This window comes from Anomaloglossus baeobatrachus, chromosome 4, assembly GCF_048569485.1.
Source record: "Anomaloglossus baeobatrachus isolate aAnoBae1 chromosome 4, aAnoBae1.hap1, whole genome shotgun sequence".
NCBI classification, from domain to species: Eukaryota; Metazoa; Chordata; class Amphibia; order Anura; family Aromobatidae; genus Anomaloglossus; species Anomaloglossus baeobatrachus.
In genome coordinates, this window is record NC_134356.1 from 616,865,419 (window position 1) to 616,884,036 (window position 18,618).

The 18,618-nt window shown below is 47.8% G+C and overlaps 1 protein-coding gene across 1 annotated transcript in view; it reads right to left on the reverse strand.

Moving 5' to 3' along the window:
• Positions 1-18,618, reverse strand: part of LOC142301908 (uncharacterized) — a 33,117-nt gene that overhangs the window by 11,841 nt on the left and 2,658 nt on the right. Inside the window, exons 2-3 of the mRNA XM_075342953.1 lie at positions 3,807-4,768; positions 3,003-3,086 (exon numbers count right to left, since the gene is read on the reverse strand). Coding sequence (XP_075199068.1) covers positions 3,003-3,086; positions 3,807-4,768 — 1,046 coding nt within the window. The remainder of the gene's footprint in view (positions 1-3,002; positions 3,087-3,806; positions 4,769-18,618) is intronic.

The following is an 18,618-nucleotide window of genomic DNA, read 5'->3' on the forward strand; positions in this document are numbered from 1 at the left end:
GGATCATTGTCTTGCTGAAATATCCATCCCCTGCGTAACTTCAACTTCGTCACTGATTCTTGCACATTATTGTCAAGAATCTGCTGATACTGAGTTGAATCCATGCGGCCCTCAACTTTAACAAGATTCCCGGTGCCGGCATTGGCCACACAGCCCCAAAGCATGATGGAACCTCCACCAAATTTTACTGTGGGTAGCAAGTGCTTTTCTTGGAATGCAGTGTTTTTTTGCCTCCATGCATAACGCCTTTTTGTATGACCAAACAACTCAATCTTTGTTTCATCAGTCCACAGGACCTTCTTCCAAAATGTAACTGGCTTGTCCAAATGTGCTTTTGCATACCTCAGGTGACTCTGTCTGTGGCGTGCTTGCAGAAATGGCTTCTTTCGCATCACTCTCCCATACAGCTTCTCCTTGTGCAACGTGCACTGTATTGTTGACCGATGCACATTGACACCATCTGCAGCAAGATTAATCTGCAGGTCTTTGGAGGTGGTCTGTGGATTGTCCTTGACTGTTCTCACCATTCTTCTTCTCTGCCTTTCTGATATTTTTCTTGGCCTGCCACTTCTGGGCTTAACAAGAACTGTACCTGTGTTCTTCCATTTCCTTACTATGTTCCTCACAGTGGAAACTGACAGTTTAAATCTCTGACAACTTTTTGTATCCTTCCCCTGAACAACTATGTTGAATAATCTTTGTTTTCAGATCATTTGAGAGCTGTTTTGAGGAGCCCATGATGCCACTCTTCATAGGAGATTCAAATAGGAGAACAACTTGCAAGTGGCCACCTTAAATACCTTTTCTCATGATTGGATACACCTGCCTATGAAGTTCAAAGCTCAATGAGGTTACAAAACCAATTTATTGGTTTAGTAAGTCAGTAAAAAGTAGTTAGGAGTGTTCAAATCAAGAAATTGATAAGGGTGCCCATACTTATGCACCTGTCAAATTGAGTCCATCAGTTATTAGATATATGAAACTGAAATAGCTGTTGCAAAAACCCAAATTGTTATAAAGAAAAAAGGTTAACATTAATAGGGGTGTAGGGGTGCCCAAACTTATATATATATATATATATATGCCCCCCCCCCCCCACACGGATTGGCCGCTCGCCTCGGCTTGGCCCCGTCCCCCGCATGGATTAGCCGCTCCGGGCTCGGCCTGGCCCCGCCCCCCCCACGGATTGGCCGCTCGCCTCGGCCTGGCCCCGCCCCCCACATGGATTAGCCACTCGCCCCGGACCTCCGCACGCATCGCCCGCTCCAGCGTACAGCGGCTCCCGGTACACATGTGCAGGGAGCCGGCATACGCTGCGGTCAATAATGAAGTGTCATGCAGCGGTGAAAGAGTTAAACACACTGCAAGACACTTCATTATAGGCAGCGGGCATCCCCAGAAGAGAGAAGACAGAAGAAAGAAGACCCCACAGTCATACTCACCAGACGCCGACCGGGAGCAGGTGAGCACATCATGGTCCTGCAGCGGCAGAACACATACACATCAGATCACAGTCACTCACTCTCACACACATCTCACACACACATCAGATCGCATCCACACACTCACAACATCCAGTGATATCGCTTACTTCTCGGCGGCGATACTGTGCGTGCAATGACCTTCCAGGACGCCGGAGGATCACATGGCCGAAAGCATGTGGTATTTCCGGATGTTGTGAGTGTGTGAGCGCGTATGTGCGATATCGTCAGTGTGTGTGTGCGTATATGCGATCGGATGTGTGCGTGTATGCGATCGGATGTGTGCGTATATGCGATCGGATGTGTGCGTATATGCGATCGGATGTGTGCGTATATGCGATCGGATGTGTGCGTATATGCGATCGGATGTGTGCGTATATGCGATCGGATGTGTGCGTGTATGCGATCGGATGTGTGCGTGTATGCGATCGGATGTGTGCGTGTGTTCTGATGTGTGAGTGTATGCTATCGGATCTGTGAGTGTCGGCAGAGGAGCACGGCGTGCAGCACAGCTGCTGGGACCGCCCACCGGAGGGCACAGGGAGAAGTGGGGTGTGAGTGTATGCGATCATATGTGTGCGTGTGTGTACAGATGTGTGACTGTGGAGCACGATGGAGAGTGCACAGCATGGGGGATGGAGCACGATGGGGGGTGCGCACCTCCCCCCAAAACACACACACACGCGCACCGCACAACACACCACACACACTGGGAACCACAAACACCGCCCTACACACACACACACACAAACACCGCGGCATACACAAATACACGCACATACCGTGCAACACACACACCTTGCACAAAACATACCTCCCTACAAAACATACCTCCCCCCAAAACACACACACGCACCCCACACCCACACAAACCGCGCAACACACACAGACAACACTGCAGACACACAGCGCTCCACGAACAACGCAACACACAAACAACACCGCTCTCACACACCCAGAACATGTACAGCGCCCTACACAAACACTGGCAACTACACACAACAACATCTCATATATAATATATTACTGCCATGTGCCCTCTAGTACTTGCGGACGTCTGCTGCCAGAATATTTGCTGCTGCCTAAGCCCAGAATTGTGTGACTATTTATTCACTTTAATGACAGACACATGTGATCGCCCATCCGCTGCAGTATGCCGGCTTTTTCCACCTGTGACCCTGCTCCTGCCTCCAGTGCAGTGACCAGTCCTCCCACCACCACCCCCTCTCAGCCACAGCCGGGTACACCTGAACTACAGAACGCAAGCGCCACTACTCTCCCCAAAAATTTAGGAGGAAAAAAAAAAAAAAAAAAAGTGTCTTATAGGCCGCAAGATACGGATTGCATTTGAACAGCACACAGATGACAAGTGAGGGGGAAAAGAAAAACAACTATCCCAGTTTTCTGGAGGACAACAGGACCGATTTTTTTTTTTTTTTATTATTATTATTATTATTATTATGTCTGTATATCCTCAGCCAGCGAATTACTTGTCATACCACACTTCCATGCCGCTCTCACCTTATTATCCAATCTCTCGTACTCCCCTGAATTTGGACGCTTGCTGTCTCCAAATAGTCCTCCATCCAGTGCAAAAATGAATCTCTGAGAATGGAAGAAAATGAGCAAGAAGTTACACATTATGCATGTCAGCATTAAATGTTAGCACTAATCATTACAAAAAAGAATTTAGAGGAATACTCGGCATGCCAACCCTAGTGCGGCTGGGCTCAGATGTAAGGCCAGTACAAAGCATGGTGTCATGGATAACTGTATTAGGCCAGGTACACATATCCGGCTTTTCGCCTGTTTGACGGATGCGGCGCACGCCAGTACAGCATGATACAATACATTGGCAGCGCCGCAACTTCCAGGTCACATGCTCCGGTCACACGACAGCATGTGACCGGCACTTGTTGCGCTGCCAGTGTACTGTATACACTGTACTGGTGTGCGCCGCATCTGTCAAACCGGCGAAAAGCCGGATACGTGTACCCGGCCTTACACTGTTAGAAGGATTGCCCTAAATGTGTAGTCTAAACACTTGCTACCAAAGCCTGCAATTTCTCTGCGGCACCCTCCACAGGAGAAATTAAGGATTACATGATGAGAACAATGCCACGTACGCAGGTACACAGTTGACCCAGAGCAAGAGACTGCTCCGTGTAATGCCTGACGAGTCCTCAATGGAGACCCCCTGCTAATAATTCAGAATTGTAAACGCTTTCACCACCACACAACCCGTCCCCTGTCTATTAGCCGCATGGAGATCCATTTACAGCAGGAATCATTAAAAATTTAATAAAATCAGATCAAGTTTCTCACCTTTTGCTGTGTCAGGCGTCTCTTGTGATAAATCATGAACAGCACAGCAACAAGGATGGATAAGGTGACCAGGAAGGCCCAGAAGTAGACGCTTCCCGACTTCTCGTGGAAAACTATGTTCTCTTTATTTTCATGTGGAAATATTTCTTGTTTGACTGGTATTTCTTCAAAATCATCAGTATCCAAATCATCAATGTTAACATCTAATACTTCATACTCATCGGAGTCATCATCTGGTCTTATTTCATTTTCGTCTTGCTTCTTTGTTGGGAACCATTCCTTCTCCTGGGGAAACTTCCCATCAGTATCCATCTCCCACCAGGGATCCTTCGCTTTTTCCTGTGTTTCCCACAGAGGCTTCTCAGCTTTGTTGTCTGCCTCCCACCAGGGACTCTTTGTTACAGACCATGCCCACCACTGGGGCCTCTCTTCTTTGGCGTCTTTGGCCTCTGCCTTCACGTCATCGCTTCCTCTATATTGGGCATCTACCATATTGGGCCTTCCCCACTCATACGCCCCATCTTCTACGGCCACTTTCTGCCACCAAGGTTCAACATCTTGTTTCTTCACCTCCCACTGCGGCTTCTCAATTTTGGGCTCTGGCTCCCACCAGTACCTGTGTGTTACAGGCCACAACTCCCATGGGGACTTCTCTCCTTCGGACGCTGCCTCCTTAGACCTATCCGCTACAGATTCTTGTTCTTGCCAGTCATCCTCTGTCTCCCACCAGTCGTCCTCTGAGTCTCGCCATTTCTTGTCCGCAGGGTTTTCATATTCAGACTGGTTTTTTACTTCTTGTGTGCTGTTCACACTTGTCCAACTTGCTTGGGTTGTCTCCGCTTCTGTCTGGGAGCTATTTTGTGGCTCCATCAGGAGATAATCCTCACCAATTTTCACCTCTGCCATGTCTTGATAGTCTAACTGGCCAACTTTGTCTTCATCCCATGAATCAACAGGTGCAGCTGTTAAGAATCAGAAAAAGAAAAAAAAAAAACAAAAAAAAAAAAAAACAACAGTAATAGATAGTAAACGGTCTAGTAACAAATCCATAGTATTAACATCATGATTAAAGCACCGGGGACCTAGACACACACACACATATATATATATACACACATATATACATACATATATATATATACACACATTATAATATAAATATATATATATATATATATATATATATATATATATATATATATATATATATATATATATATATATATATATATATATATATATATATATATATATATATATATATATATATATATATATACATATATATATACACACACACACATACATACATATATATATATATATACACACACACACACATATACATACATATATACATATATATACACACACACACACACACACACACATATATACACACATATATGTTATATATATATATATATATATATATATATATATATATAACATATATGTGTGTATATGTGTGTGTGTGTGTGTGTGTGTGTGTGTGTACACACACACATACACACATACATACATACATACACATACACACACACGGTGTATAAAAAAAATTCCACTATTTTAGCAACTTTGTTAGGCTACAATTCACATAAAGCCCTATTTTTGACCCATAATATGTTGGGTCTATTCTGCCCATTAACCAGTTACACGCTGGGGCATTTTCCACCATTATCATGAGTAGGTACATTGGTTTCCCTATATACAGTTTTAGGAACTTTTTAGGCTTTTATTCTCATTTCTTCCATTTATTTATTTTCGGATATGTGGGGCCTTATTCTTTTCTGTAATGTCTATATTAATATTTTTTTTGCCAATATCAGGGAAGGGAACAAAAAAAAAAAAAACCATGGTCCCTTTTAATTAAGAATAGAGTTTTGTACACAAGCCTTAATGAAATTTTACTCATCTTAATACAGTAAATATTTCACTAAGGCGTGTGTCCGTCCTAATGAATTTGGCTCATCTTTCAACTGCTGTGCGCCAAGACTGAAAATTTACTCCAGGAAGGACCGGAGTATATTACTATCGGTATCTACTTCACCTTTGGGAAAAAAATTATGATCATCCCATCCCAGCTACGTTATTTATTTAAAATAGTTACTAAAGTTACTGGAACTAGCATTACAAAAATAAAATAAAAATAAAATTAATAAACAGTTTGCCTAACTTTTTCTTATAGCCTTACTTGGGAACTTCTAGGAGCCCGTCTGCTAATAAAATACACTGCAATAATTCAGCTTAATATTACTGAGCCTAAAAGGGGCTTAAAAAAATACAGATCATGGGAGAAGCTCTGCAGAAAATGGAGCATTTGGCGCTATGTGCATAAAGTCTTAAAGTTCTCTAATAGAATTCATTTTCCAAAATTAAACAAACTAAATAGGTCACCTGCAAAAGCCACAAAGTTCGGAGCTGCCAAGTATGTTTTCACTGGCTGTCCTATGCCTTCATCCTCTGTAGTTCGCTTGATCCTGATCCTTGGCTAGAACTCTAATGGCATATGTCCGCTCACACAAGGTAGACAATAAGGCCGTATGTTCTTTCATGCGAGAGAATCGGGCAGATCATGTTAACACTCGGCTCAGTGTGAGCCGAGCAACATTCATGGTGATCCGATTCCCATGAATGCCAAAAATCGGATCACAAGTGCAGAGGATAGAGAACGTAATTTCTCCATTGCCTGTCTCAGCGTATATTGGACTGCACTAAGATGACATCACAGCGCAGTCCGATGTTTCACACACACCCATAGACTTGTATGGGTGCTCACCATCCAATACACACTGCCAATCGCAGCATGCTGTGATCTTTCTTCTCATGCCGAATTGATCAGCACTGCTCCATGGTATATGGCTATGTGCGCACGTGTGCGTATTGCATGCAGTTACGCTGCGATCTGCACCGCAGCATAACTGCATGCGTCCTGCGTCCCCAGCATAATCTATGAAGATTATGCATGAAACGTGCGCACGTGGCTTATTAGAACGCAGCGCTTCGGCTGCTGCCCGAAGCGTGCATTCTAAGAAGTGACATGTCACTTCTTTCGTGCGCTTTGCATGCTGTCTATAGGGAGAGGCAGCATCAGAGCACACAAATTCTGCAGGCACCAGGCGCTTCAGAACGGAGCTTTTCAGCTGCGCTCTGAAGCGGACCTTTTGTGTGCGGTGCAGAGCGCACACGTGCGCACATAGCCCAACAGCAGCAAGTGCTATCCAATAAAACATAAGATAGCGTTAAGCCTACACTCCCTGACAGAAGTTCTGTCGCTTATCCATGTTATGTAAATAAAAGCTTATAACCTGACTTTAAATTCATCCATTGGTTTCATAAATTACTCTTTTGAAAGCTGAAACCCTCCCAACCCTGGGCAGATTTGATGTACTTTTTCCTGTATGTCCTGAGGAAGGGAGCAGAGACTCCAGAAACGCGTTGACCTGAATATGTAATAAAAAGTAACATTAATCTTACAATCGGTCATAGCGGTCATTGGCGCGGCTTTGAAAGCCCTACATTCACTACTCTCCGTTATCAGCCATCCTGGGTGCTGCGGCCGTTGACCTGGATTCCATGCATGCATAGTAGTTGTGACTTTCACAACTCTAATTGGTGAGAGTAAGACCCTATTGTGCTTCTTTTTTCCACAGTTCTTGCTTCTTAATGCACATGCGCGGGCGGTCTTTAACCATTCCTCTTGTCTGCGCATTACAGTACTTTAATCTGCCCTCAACAGGACATATCAAAGTGCGCCTGCGCAAGACCACAATGTTGGCCTGTGTGGATGACTTAGGAAGCGTCATCCACACTTTGCTAGGAAGAAGGAGGATGGAGATCGTAGCACAGAAGTGCCGAACAGGAGAACAGCAACACCCATCAGACCGGACTGCCCCCCCTAGGTGAGTATAATATAGGTGTTTTTTTAATGTTCAAAGTAAGGAGGACTCCGGCACAAAACAATTGATTATGACTAAAGACCCAGCGTCTGAAATGCGTCAATCATAGGAAATTTTATCCTCACCATGTATTTTATCTACTAGGTATTAAAGATTATTTTTTAATCCTTACATATCTTTGTCTGCATGGACGTTTTGTGTACCTCCTCACTTTGATTGTCTACAGCCTCCCTTGTTCTACTGAGCACCGTCCTGGAGCTTCTATCCAGCTGAATCTGCAACAAACTGGTGAGCTGAAACCCCCTTTTTTCACGTTTTTTTTTTTATATTACACAGATCAGCCTAAGCTCTTATATACAGTATTCTCGAATGCTCTATATAAAGGCTCACTGGTTTTGGCCGCAGCTTATAGGGGCCAAATCTGGTTACAGGTTCCCTTTAAAGAAATATCAGCTGGATCGTTCAGCTCTTTTATGGCTGTAGACTATCCACAGTACCATAACTACTTCTGGACTATCCAGAGACCATAAACACCGGAGTCCACACTTATCCCTGCAGTGACACTCAGACTATGTCCATACGTTGCATTTTTGCTGTGGTTCTTTTTTTTCTTCCTGTCTTGACAGTAAAGAAGGGAATTTTGTTTACTTACCATAAATTCCTTTTCTTCTAGCTAATTGGGAGACCCAGACAATTGGGTGTATAGGCTATGCCTCCGGAGGCCGCACAAAGTACTACACTTAAAAGTGTTAGGCCCCTCCCCTTCTGCCAATACACCCCCCGTGCTCCCACGGGCTGCTCAGTTTTGGTGCAAAAGCAAGAAGGAGGAAAAAATAATTATAAACTGGTTTAACTTCAATCCGAAGGAAACTCGGAGAACTGAAACCATTCAACATGAACAACATGTGTACACAAAAAAACAGGGGCGGGTGCTGGGTCTCCCAATTAGAGCTAGAAGAAAAGGAATTTACGGTAAGTAAACAAAATTCCCTTCTTCTTTTTCGCTCTATTGGGAGACCCAGACAATTGGGACGTCCAAAAGCAGTCCCTGGGTGGGTAAAATAATACCTCGTAAGAGAGCTGTAAAACGGCCCTTTCCTACAGGTGGGCAACCGCCGCCTGAAGGACTCGTCCACCTAGGCTGGCATCCGCCGCAGCATAGGTATGCACCTGATAGTGCTTCGTGAAAGTGTGCAGGCTCGACCAGGTAGCCGCCTGACACACCTGTTGAGCCGCAGCCTGGTGCCTCAAAGCCCAGGACGCTCCCACGGCTCTGGTAGAATGGGCCTTCAGCCCTGAGGGAACCGGAAGCCCAGCCGAACGGTAAGCTTCGATAATTGGCTCCTTGATCCACCGAGCCAGGGTTGATTTGGAAGCCTGTGACCCTTTACGCTGGCCAGCGACAAGGACAAAGAGTGCATCCGAGCGGCGCAGGGGCGCCGTACGAGAAATGTAGAGTCTGAGTGCTCTCACCAGATCTAACAAGTGCAAATCCTTTTCACATTGGTGAACTGGATGAGGATAAATAGAGGGTAAGGAAATATCCTGATTGAGATGAAAGGGGGATACCACCTTAGGGAGAAACTCCGGAACCGGACGTAGAACCACCTTGTCCTGGTGAAAAACCAGAAAAGGGGCTTTGCACGACAACGCTGCTAGCTCAGACACTCTCCGAAGTGAAGTGACTGCTACTAGAAAAACCACTTTCTGCGAAAGGCGTGAGAGAGAAATATCTCTCATTGGCTCGAATGGTGGTTTCTGAAGAACCATCAGCACCCTGTTTAGATCCCAGGGTTCTAACGGCCGCTTGTAAGGTGGAACGATGTGACAAACACCCTGCAGGAACGTGCGTACCTGTGGAAGTCTAGCTAGGCGCTTCTGGAAAAACACAGAGTGCTGAGACTTGTCCCTTAAGGGAACCGAGCGACAAACCCTTTTCCCGTCCAGATTGAAGGAAGGACAGAAAAGTAGGTAATGCAAATGGCCAGGGAGAAAAACCCTGAGCAGAGCACCACGACAGGAAAATTTTCCACGTCCTGTGATAAATCTTGGCGGACGTTGGTTTCCTAGCCTGTCTCATAGTGGCAATGACTTCTTGAGATAACCCTGAAGACGCTAGGATCCAGGACTCAATGGCCACACAGTCAGGTTGAGGGCCGCAGAATTCAGATGGAAAAACGGCCCTTGAGACAGCAAGTCTGGTCGGTCTGGTAGTGCCCACGGTTGGCCGACCGTGAGATGCCACAGATCCGGGTACCACGACCTCCTCGGCCAGTCTGGAGCGACGAGGATGGCGCGGCGGCAGTCGGCCCTGATCTTGCGTAACACTCTGGGCAACAGTGCCAGCGGAGGAAACACATAAGGGAGCTGAAACTGCGACCAATCCTGAACTAAGGCGTCTGCCGCCAGAGCTCTGGGATCTTGAGACCGTGCCATGAACGTTGGTACCTTGTTGTTGTGCCGGGACGCCATGAGGTCGACGTCCGGCACCCCCCAGCGGCAACAGATCTCCTGAAACACGTCCGGGTGAAGGGACCATTCCCCTGCGTCCATGCCCTGGCAACTGAGATAATCTGCTTCCCAGTTTTCCACGCCTGGGATGTGAACTGCGGATATGGTGGAGGCCGTGGCTTCCACCCACATCAAAATCCGCCGGACTTCCTGGAAGGCTTGTCGACTGCGTGTGCCGCCTTGGTGGTTGATGTATGCCACCGCTGTAGAATTGTCCGACTGAATTCGGATCTGCTTGCCTTCCAGCCACTGCTGGAACGCTTTCAGGGCAAGATACACTGCCCGAATTTCCAGAACATTGATCTGAAGCGAGGACTCTTGCCGGGTCCACGTACCCTGAGTCCTGTGGTGGAGAAAAAACCGCTCCCCACCCTGACAGACTTGCGTCCGTCGTGACTACTTCCCAGGATGGGGGTAGGAAGGATTTCCCCTTCGACAATGAAGTGGGAAGAAGCCACCACCGAAGGGAAGCTTTGGTCGCCTGAGAGAGGGAGACGGTCCTGTCGAGGGACGTCGGCTTCCTGTCCCATTTGCGTAGGATGTCCCATTGAAGAGGACGCAGGTGAAACTGCGCGAAAGGGACTGCTTCCATTGCTGCCACCATCTTCCCCAGGAAGTGCATGAGGCGCCTCAAGGGGTGTGACTGGCCTTGAAGGAGAGATTGTACCCCTGTCTGTAGTGACCGCTGATTGATCAGCGGAAGCTTCACTATCGCTGAGAGGGTATGAAACTCCATGCCAAGGTATGTGAGCGATTGGGCCGGTGTCAGATTTGACTTTGGAAAATTGATGATCCACCCGAAACTCTGGAGAGTCTCCAGGGTAGCGTCGAGGCTGTGTTGGCATGCTTCTAGAGAGGGTGCCTTGATCAACAGATCGTCCAAGTACGGGATCACCGAGTGACCCTGAGAATGGAGGACCGCTACTACAGTAGCCATAACCTTGGTGAAAACCCGTGGGGCTGTTGCCAGGCCGAATGGCAGTGCCACGAACTGCAGGTGTTCGTTTCCTATGGCGAAGCGCAAGAAGCGCTGGTGCTCTGGGGCAATGGGAACGTGGAGATAAGCATCTTTGATATCGATCGATGCAAGGAAATCTCCTTGGGACATTGAGGCGATGACGGAGCGAAGGGATTCCATCCGGAACCGCCTGGTCTTTACGTGTTTGTTGAGAAGTTTCAGGTCTAGGACAGGACGGAAAGACCCGTCCTTCTTTGGGACCACAAACAAGTTGGAGTAAAAACCGTGGCCCTGTTGATGAAGAGGAACAGGGACCACCACTCCTTCTGCCTTCAGAGTGCCCAGCGCCTGCAGAAGAGCCTCGGCTCTCTCGGGAGGCGGAGAAGACCTGAAGAATCGAGTCGGGGGACGAGAGATGAACTCTATCTTGTAACCGTGAGACAGAATGTCTCTCACCCAGCGGTCTTTTATTTGTGGCAGCCAGGTGTCGCAAAAGCGGGAGAGCCTGCCACCGACCGAGGATGCTACTAGAGGAGGTAGAAGTCATGAGGCAGCCGCTTTGTTAGCGGTGCTCCCAATGGCCTTTTTAGGACGTGACTTAGACCGCCATGCATCAGAGTTCCTTTGTTCTTTCTGAGACCTTTTGGACGAGGAGAATTGGGACCTGCCCGCGCCCCGAAAGGACCGAAACCTCGACTGCCCTCTCCTCTGTTGGGAGAGGTTCTGCTTGGGCTGGGGTAAGGATGTATCCTTTCCCTTGGATTGTTTGATGATTTCATCCAGGCGCTCGCCAAAGAGCCTGTCGCCAGAAATTGGCAAACCGGTTAAACGCTTTTTTGGAAGCGGAATCTGCCTTCCACTCCCGTAGCCACAAGGCCCTGCGGACTACTACCGAATTGGCGGTCGCAACTGCCGTACGGCTCACAGAGTCCAGGACAGCATTCATAGCGTAAGACGCAATTGCCGAGGTCTGGGAGGTAATGGAAGCCACTTGTGGCGCGGCCGCTTCAATTTTCGCTTGACCTGCTGATATAGCTTGTAGCGCCCATACGGCTGCGAATGCTGGGGCAAAAGAAGCTCCGATAGCTTCATAGATGGATTTCATCCAGAGCTCCATCTGCCTGTCAGTGGCATCTTTAAGCGAGGCCCCATCTTCCACTGCAAGTATGGATCTAGCCGCCAGTCTGGAGATTGGAGGATCCACTTTGGGACATTGAATCCAACCTTTAACCACTTCCGGGGGAAAAGGATAACGTGTATCCTTAAGGCGCTTAGAGAAACGCTTATCCGGACAAGCATGGTGATTCTGGATTGCCTCTCTGAAATCAGAGTGGTCTAGAAACATACTCTGTGTACGCTTGGGGAACCTGAAGCGAAATTTCTCCTGCTGAGAATCAGACTCCTCCGCCGGAGGGGCTGAGGGAAGAATATCCAGCAACTGATGAATGGATGCAATAAGATCATTCACTATGGCGTCCCCGTCTGGAGAATTAAGATTGAGAGCGCTCCCAGGATCAGAATCCTGATCAGCTGTTTCCGCATCATCAACCAGAGAATCCCCCCGCTGAGACCCTAAACAATATGATGTCGAGGGAAATTCTAAGCGGGCTCGCTTAGACGATCTGGGGCTAGGTTCTAAGTCCGAACCCTCCGTCTGGGATGTATGAGATACCCCGTGAGGACATTGTTGGTCCAACTGAGGGGGGTCAGGGAACAATGATTCAACAGAGTCCCTTTGCTGAGATACCGGTCTGGACTGCAAGGCTTCTAGTATCTTAGCCATAGTCTCAGAGAGTTGATCCTTAAAGGCTGCAAACTCAGTCCCCGTCACCTGGACAGTGTCAACAGGTGGCTCCCCCTGGGCCCCTCTTAGCAGAGGATCCGGCTGAGGAAGTGTCACAGGGGTCGAACACTGTACACAATGAGGGTCAGTGGAACCTGCCTGTAGCTGGGTCTTACATGCGGCGCAGGCAACATAATAAGCCTGTGTTTTGGCACCCCTGCCTTTTATGGGCGCCATGCTATAGTTTTCCCTGAGTAACACAATAGGGTATATAGCCAGAAAGAACTGTGCTCATACAGTGTAAATTATATACAGTACACAAATAATGTACCCATACAATACAGCACCATGGGGCTAGCACCACATGTGCTGTTTACCAGCCGCCTAAGCGGTTGTGAGGCCACCAGAGACCGTGTCTGGGTCTCCCATGAATATGTCCCTCTCTGCAGCGTCGGTGGAGCTGACAGGAATGGCTGCGGCGTCCTGACGAGCTGAGGAAGCTGTGGGCGTGGCCTGGAAAGAGCGCGAAACGGGCGCTCATACTGTGCACAGTGAGGGGAGTGGAGCATGTAAATCATACTCCAGCCCTCATTGCTGCTCGCTCCGTGCAGCGTCCCGCCCTTCCCCTGCCTGTCAGGGCTGAGGGCGGGAGAAAAAAAAAAAAAGGGAAACTAGGCCGCAATGAAGCCGGGGACTGTAGTAATAAACGCGGCCGCCGTAAAAGCGCGGTCGCGTGAAAGTCCCCGGCGAACTACAAGTCCCAGCCGCGCCGCAGTGTCCCGTGGCAATGGCGGTCAGTGCGGTAGCCCTTACATATAAACAATGTGTAATGGCACATATAGACCCGGTCAGCGCCGCGGTCCCCGGTGCACTAGCACACCCAGCAAAGCTGAGGTGATGCCATGCGCGGTCCCCATAGGGATACAGAGTACCTTTAAGATGCAGGGCCATGTCCCTGAACGGTATCGGCTCCTATCCATCAGGCTCCACAGGAGTTGTGGATGAAGCCCGGTCTCAGTGCCTGGAGACCGATAAGATCCCACTTCACCCAGAGCCCTAAGGGGGATGGGGAAGGAAAAACAGCATGTGGGCTCCAGCCGCCGTACCCGCAATGGATACCTCAACCTTAACAACACCGCCGACAAAAGTGGGGTGAGAAGGGAGCATGCTGGGGGCCCTATATGGGCCCACTTTTCTTCCATCCGACCTAGTCAGCAGCTGCTGCTGACTAATCTGTGGAGCTGTGCTGTGCGTGTCTGACCTCCTTCGCACAAAGCAAAAAACTGAGCAGCCCGTGGGAGCACGGGGGGTGTATTGGCAGAAGGGGAGGGGCCTAACACTTTTAAGTGTAGTACTTTGTGCGGCCGCCTCCGGAGGCATAGCCTATACACCCAATTGTCTGGGTCTCCCAATAGAGCGAAAAAGAAAAAAGCTACATGCCAAAAACAGATTTTGGCTGCGTTTTTTGGTATAAACTATATAGGTGTCCTTTGTCAACATAAATAAATAAAAATTAGTTTAAAAACAGGGGGTGCGTTTTTTTCCCCCCTTCCTCATTTTTTTCTATGGTAAAAAATATCCGGCAAAAATGCTGAAAGAATGGACCTGTTGCTTTTTTCAAAAAACAGCAGTTTTAGTAAAAAAAAAAAAAAAATAAAAATAAAAAGCATGTACATCAGATTTCTGAAATCTCACAGCTTTTGCTGGTGCTGTAAAAAGCAGCTTTTAATTTGCATTAAAAAATACATAAAAATACGCTGCAAAAACGCAATGTGTGCACAAACACGAAAGCGAAGTTCAGGGTTTTTTTCTGCAGCCAAAACCTGCTCTCTTGGCTGGAGAAAATGTTCCATTACATTTCTGAGATCTTAGATTTCACTTGTACTGTAAAAAGCAGCTTCTTCTCTAAAAACAGCCTTAGGCGCTGCTCCCATGATGAGTATTTGGTCGATTTTGCAGATCTTCTGGACCTATTATGTCACTTAGGCTACTTTCATTCTTCACACTTTTTTTTTTTTTTTACTTGTGTTTTTGATGAGTTTTTGTCTCTTGTTGGTATGTCAGGTTTTAAATAAAGCGGATTTTATATTTCCTGGTTTTTGGATTCACCTTAAAGAGGTTATCCGGCTTCTTTTGACTTTTTTTATTTCCCTATTGGGCTACATTGGGGCAGGTAAGTAGATAGAGACTACTTACCTGCCCTGCTGTCAGCCCCTCTCCCCCGGCTCAGAGGGGTCATGTGACCGCTCCTGCTGCGATTTTGCGGTCATTTCATGTCAACATGGGCAGGGCCATGTTGACATGCAAATCTGGAACAGCATGTCGCCTCCCTGCTGGGCGACTACAGTGCGAGGAGTCCCGCCCCCTTCCCTGCACCCTCGCACACATTCCCCCGCACCTCTTACTCTCCCCTGCTGTGGGGTCCGTGACCTGGGGGTGGGGCCTGGCGGCAGCTGCCGTGGTGTCAGCTCCAGCACCGGGCCCCCTGCTCAGGATCACACATTCAAATGTACCGGCATCACAGATCACAGATCATTTGAAAGTGCTGATGAGAAGCAGCGCAGCGCTGCTTCTCATCACTGTCCCGCTGTCTGTGCTCTCTTCAGCACAGCGGTGACGTCACTACTGTGCTGATATGGCCAGAGCACAGACAGCGCGCGAACGTGCAGGAGCGGCGGGGACCGAGGACGGGTGAGTATGTACTCCCTACATGTGTTCCCGATGGGGATGGTGCAGAGCGCCGCGTGCAGTGCAGAGCCATATGTGTACTGTGCAGAGCCCCATGCGTGCGTGTGGGGTGCAGAGCCCCATGCGTGCGTGTGGGGTGCAGAGCCCCATGCGTGCGTGTGGGGTGCAGAGCCTGATGTGGGGATGTTATTTGCAATGCTGTAGTGATAACAGGTCAGTGCTGAGGCTGAATACTGACAGGGAATGTGTGTGCAGGGGGCGAGGCTGGACACTGGGGTGGGGCTGGACACTGAGGCTGGGCGGTGCCAGCTCTGACTGAGGTTTTGCACAGGAAGTGGTCATGTTTGCTAGAGCTGAATGTAAACAAGAGCTGCAGAGAATAAAGGGTGAATTCAAGAGGAACAAAAGTTAGAAAACAAAAAATAACAATGTAGGGGTGATTTATATGACAATACAGCACAGATTAGCTTAACAAATATTTTTGAGTTTATGTCGGACAACTCCTTTAACTTTACTGAAACAGTCATGGGGATTATCTGCGGATTCTCCGCATCCAAGATTCCATTCCCACGAAGAGCATTTGGAGAGTTTTCCCTGTTGCAGATTGTCTGCACCCATTAAAGGGAACTCGTCACCAGGTTATCCCCTTTAACCTGCGGCCACCATTGTATGTTCTTATACAGTGTGTCCACCCATATTCTGTCCACCGCCATTAACTTGAGAACAGCGGCAGCTATAGGCATATAAGTGGTGTCTAGGTATAGTAAAGTAGCCATGCGCTACGCAATGAAACCACCTATAGCGCCACCTGGTGGAAAACAACGGAGTTAGCATTTTTATTTCGAAAAAGGAACGAGAAAAAAAGTGAATTAAAAAATTGTAGGGCATCATCAACTCAATACGAATCGACACCTTGCATACAGAAATGCTATGATATGAAACCCATGACCCTCACAAAACATTGAATGCTGGTCACGCATATGGCGCTCATTTAAACTTTGATGCTCATGCAATGCACATCTGGACTCTGCACAGCATACTGTATCTTGCTGTACATTGTGCAATATGGTAGGTGACACGTTTGCACAAGCATCTGTGATATGTCGTCGTAGGTCCTGCAATGTTGGTGGAGGGGTCGCATACACCTGCTGTTTGATGTGACCTTACAGAAAGAAGTACAATGGGGTCAGGTCAGGTGAGCGTGGAGGCCACTCCACACAGCCACCATACCCAATGACTTGTAGGAAGGTCTCCATGAGGTATCGCTTCACGTCCGCAGCCTTGTGAGTTTTACACGTTCTTATCATAGCATTTCTGTATGCAAGGTGTCGATTCGTATTGAATTGATGATGCCCTACAACTTTGTAATTCACTTTTTTTCCTCTATCTCGTTCCGTTTTTGAGATAAAAATGCCAACTGCGTTGTGTTCCACCAGGTGGCGCTCTAGGTGGTTTCATTGCGTAGCACATGGCTACTTTACTATACCTAGACACCACTTCTATGCCTATAGCTGCCGCCGTTCTCAAGTTCATAGCGGTGGACAGGATATGGGTGGACACACTGTATACACAGCATTCTAGAATACTGTATACAAGATCCTAGGCCGCTGTGTATAATGTAAAAAAAGCACCTTTATAATACTCACCTAGGAAGCGGTCCGGTCCGATGGGTGTCGCTGCTCTCTGGTCCGGCGCCTCCTCCATCTTGTGTGATCGCCATCCTCCTGCCCAGCCCCCTGTGTACGACGCGTCCTGCGTCATTCATAAAGAGCCCTCTATTGCGCTCTTGTGCAGGCACACTGTGATCTGCCCAGCAATGTATTGTAGTGCGCATGCGCTGGAGGTCTTTTCTCTCCTACACGTTATACTACTTTGCGCTGTCCTAAACCGGGCAGATCAAAGTGCGCCTGCGCAGAAGCGTGATGGAGGCCTCTGTGTAAATGATGCAAAACGCATCATCACCCGGGGCTGGGCAGGAGGACGGCGATTGCGCAAGATGGATGAGGTGCCGGACTCAGAATAGCAACACCCATCGGACCGGACCGGACCGCCCCCTAGGTGAGTATTATAAAGGTGTTTTTTTATGTTCTACACAGCGGCCTGGGCTCCCATACACAGTATTCTGGAACGCTGTATATAAGAGCTCACTGGTGGTGGCCGCAGCTTATAGGGGCCAAATCTGGTGACAGGTTCTTTTTAAGTAAAATAGGTAACATTTTATTGCATTTTTTTTTTTATTTTTATATATGGGGTGTTTAAGATGCACCAGACGATCATTGTGCGAACTTTAAAAAAATCTGCACGGAATACTCCGAGCACTCGGAAGAGAAAATGACGTGTTGTGGATTTCAAACACCGCAGGAAAACAAGACAAAAACAGTGGGAGTGATATTTGTACAAATCCGATCCACTTTACAGGAAGTGTAAGATGCGGCTTTTATTTTGCGCAGTGTCAGAAACTAAAACGTCACCGCAGTCGGAGCAGCTTATATAAGATCATGAAGGCGTGTGGGGGAGGGGAGCGGCCGTCACACAACAAGATTCCCTGAGAGAAGAGAAACCACATTTATGAGTGTTATTTATGAGTGTGTTTACCTTCTGAATCTCTGTATACGCAGTGCTGCACCCTGTGTATACGGCACTGACAGCTCCTGAGCACTGCGTGTATGTAGGAAACCGGAGCTGCCGGGGCCTGGGAGACCAGATACAGCGATGTCACGAGGCTGAAATTCCCCAGTAGCTGAGCCAATATACCAGGGGAAATTCCAGAAGAAAAAACCCTGTATTGATATGTTAACATTTCCAGTAAAGGTTTAAGACCAGTGATGAGTGGGCACTACCATGCTCAGGTGCTCAGTACTCGTAACTAGTGATGAGCGGGCACTACCATGCTCAGTACTCATAACTAGTGATGAGTGGGCACTACCAGGCTCGGGTGCTCAGTACTCGTAACTAGTGATGAGCGAGCACTAC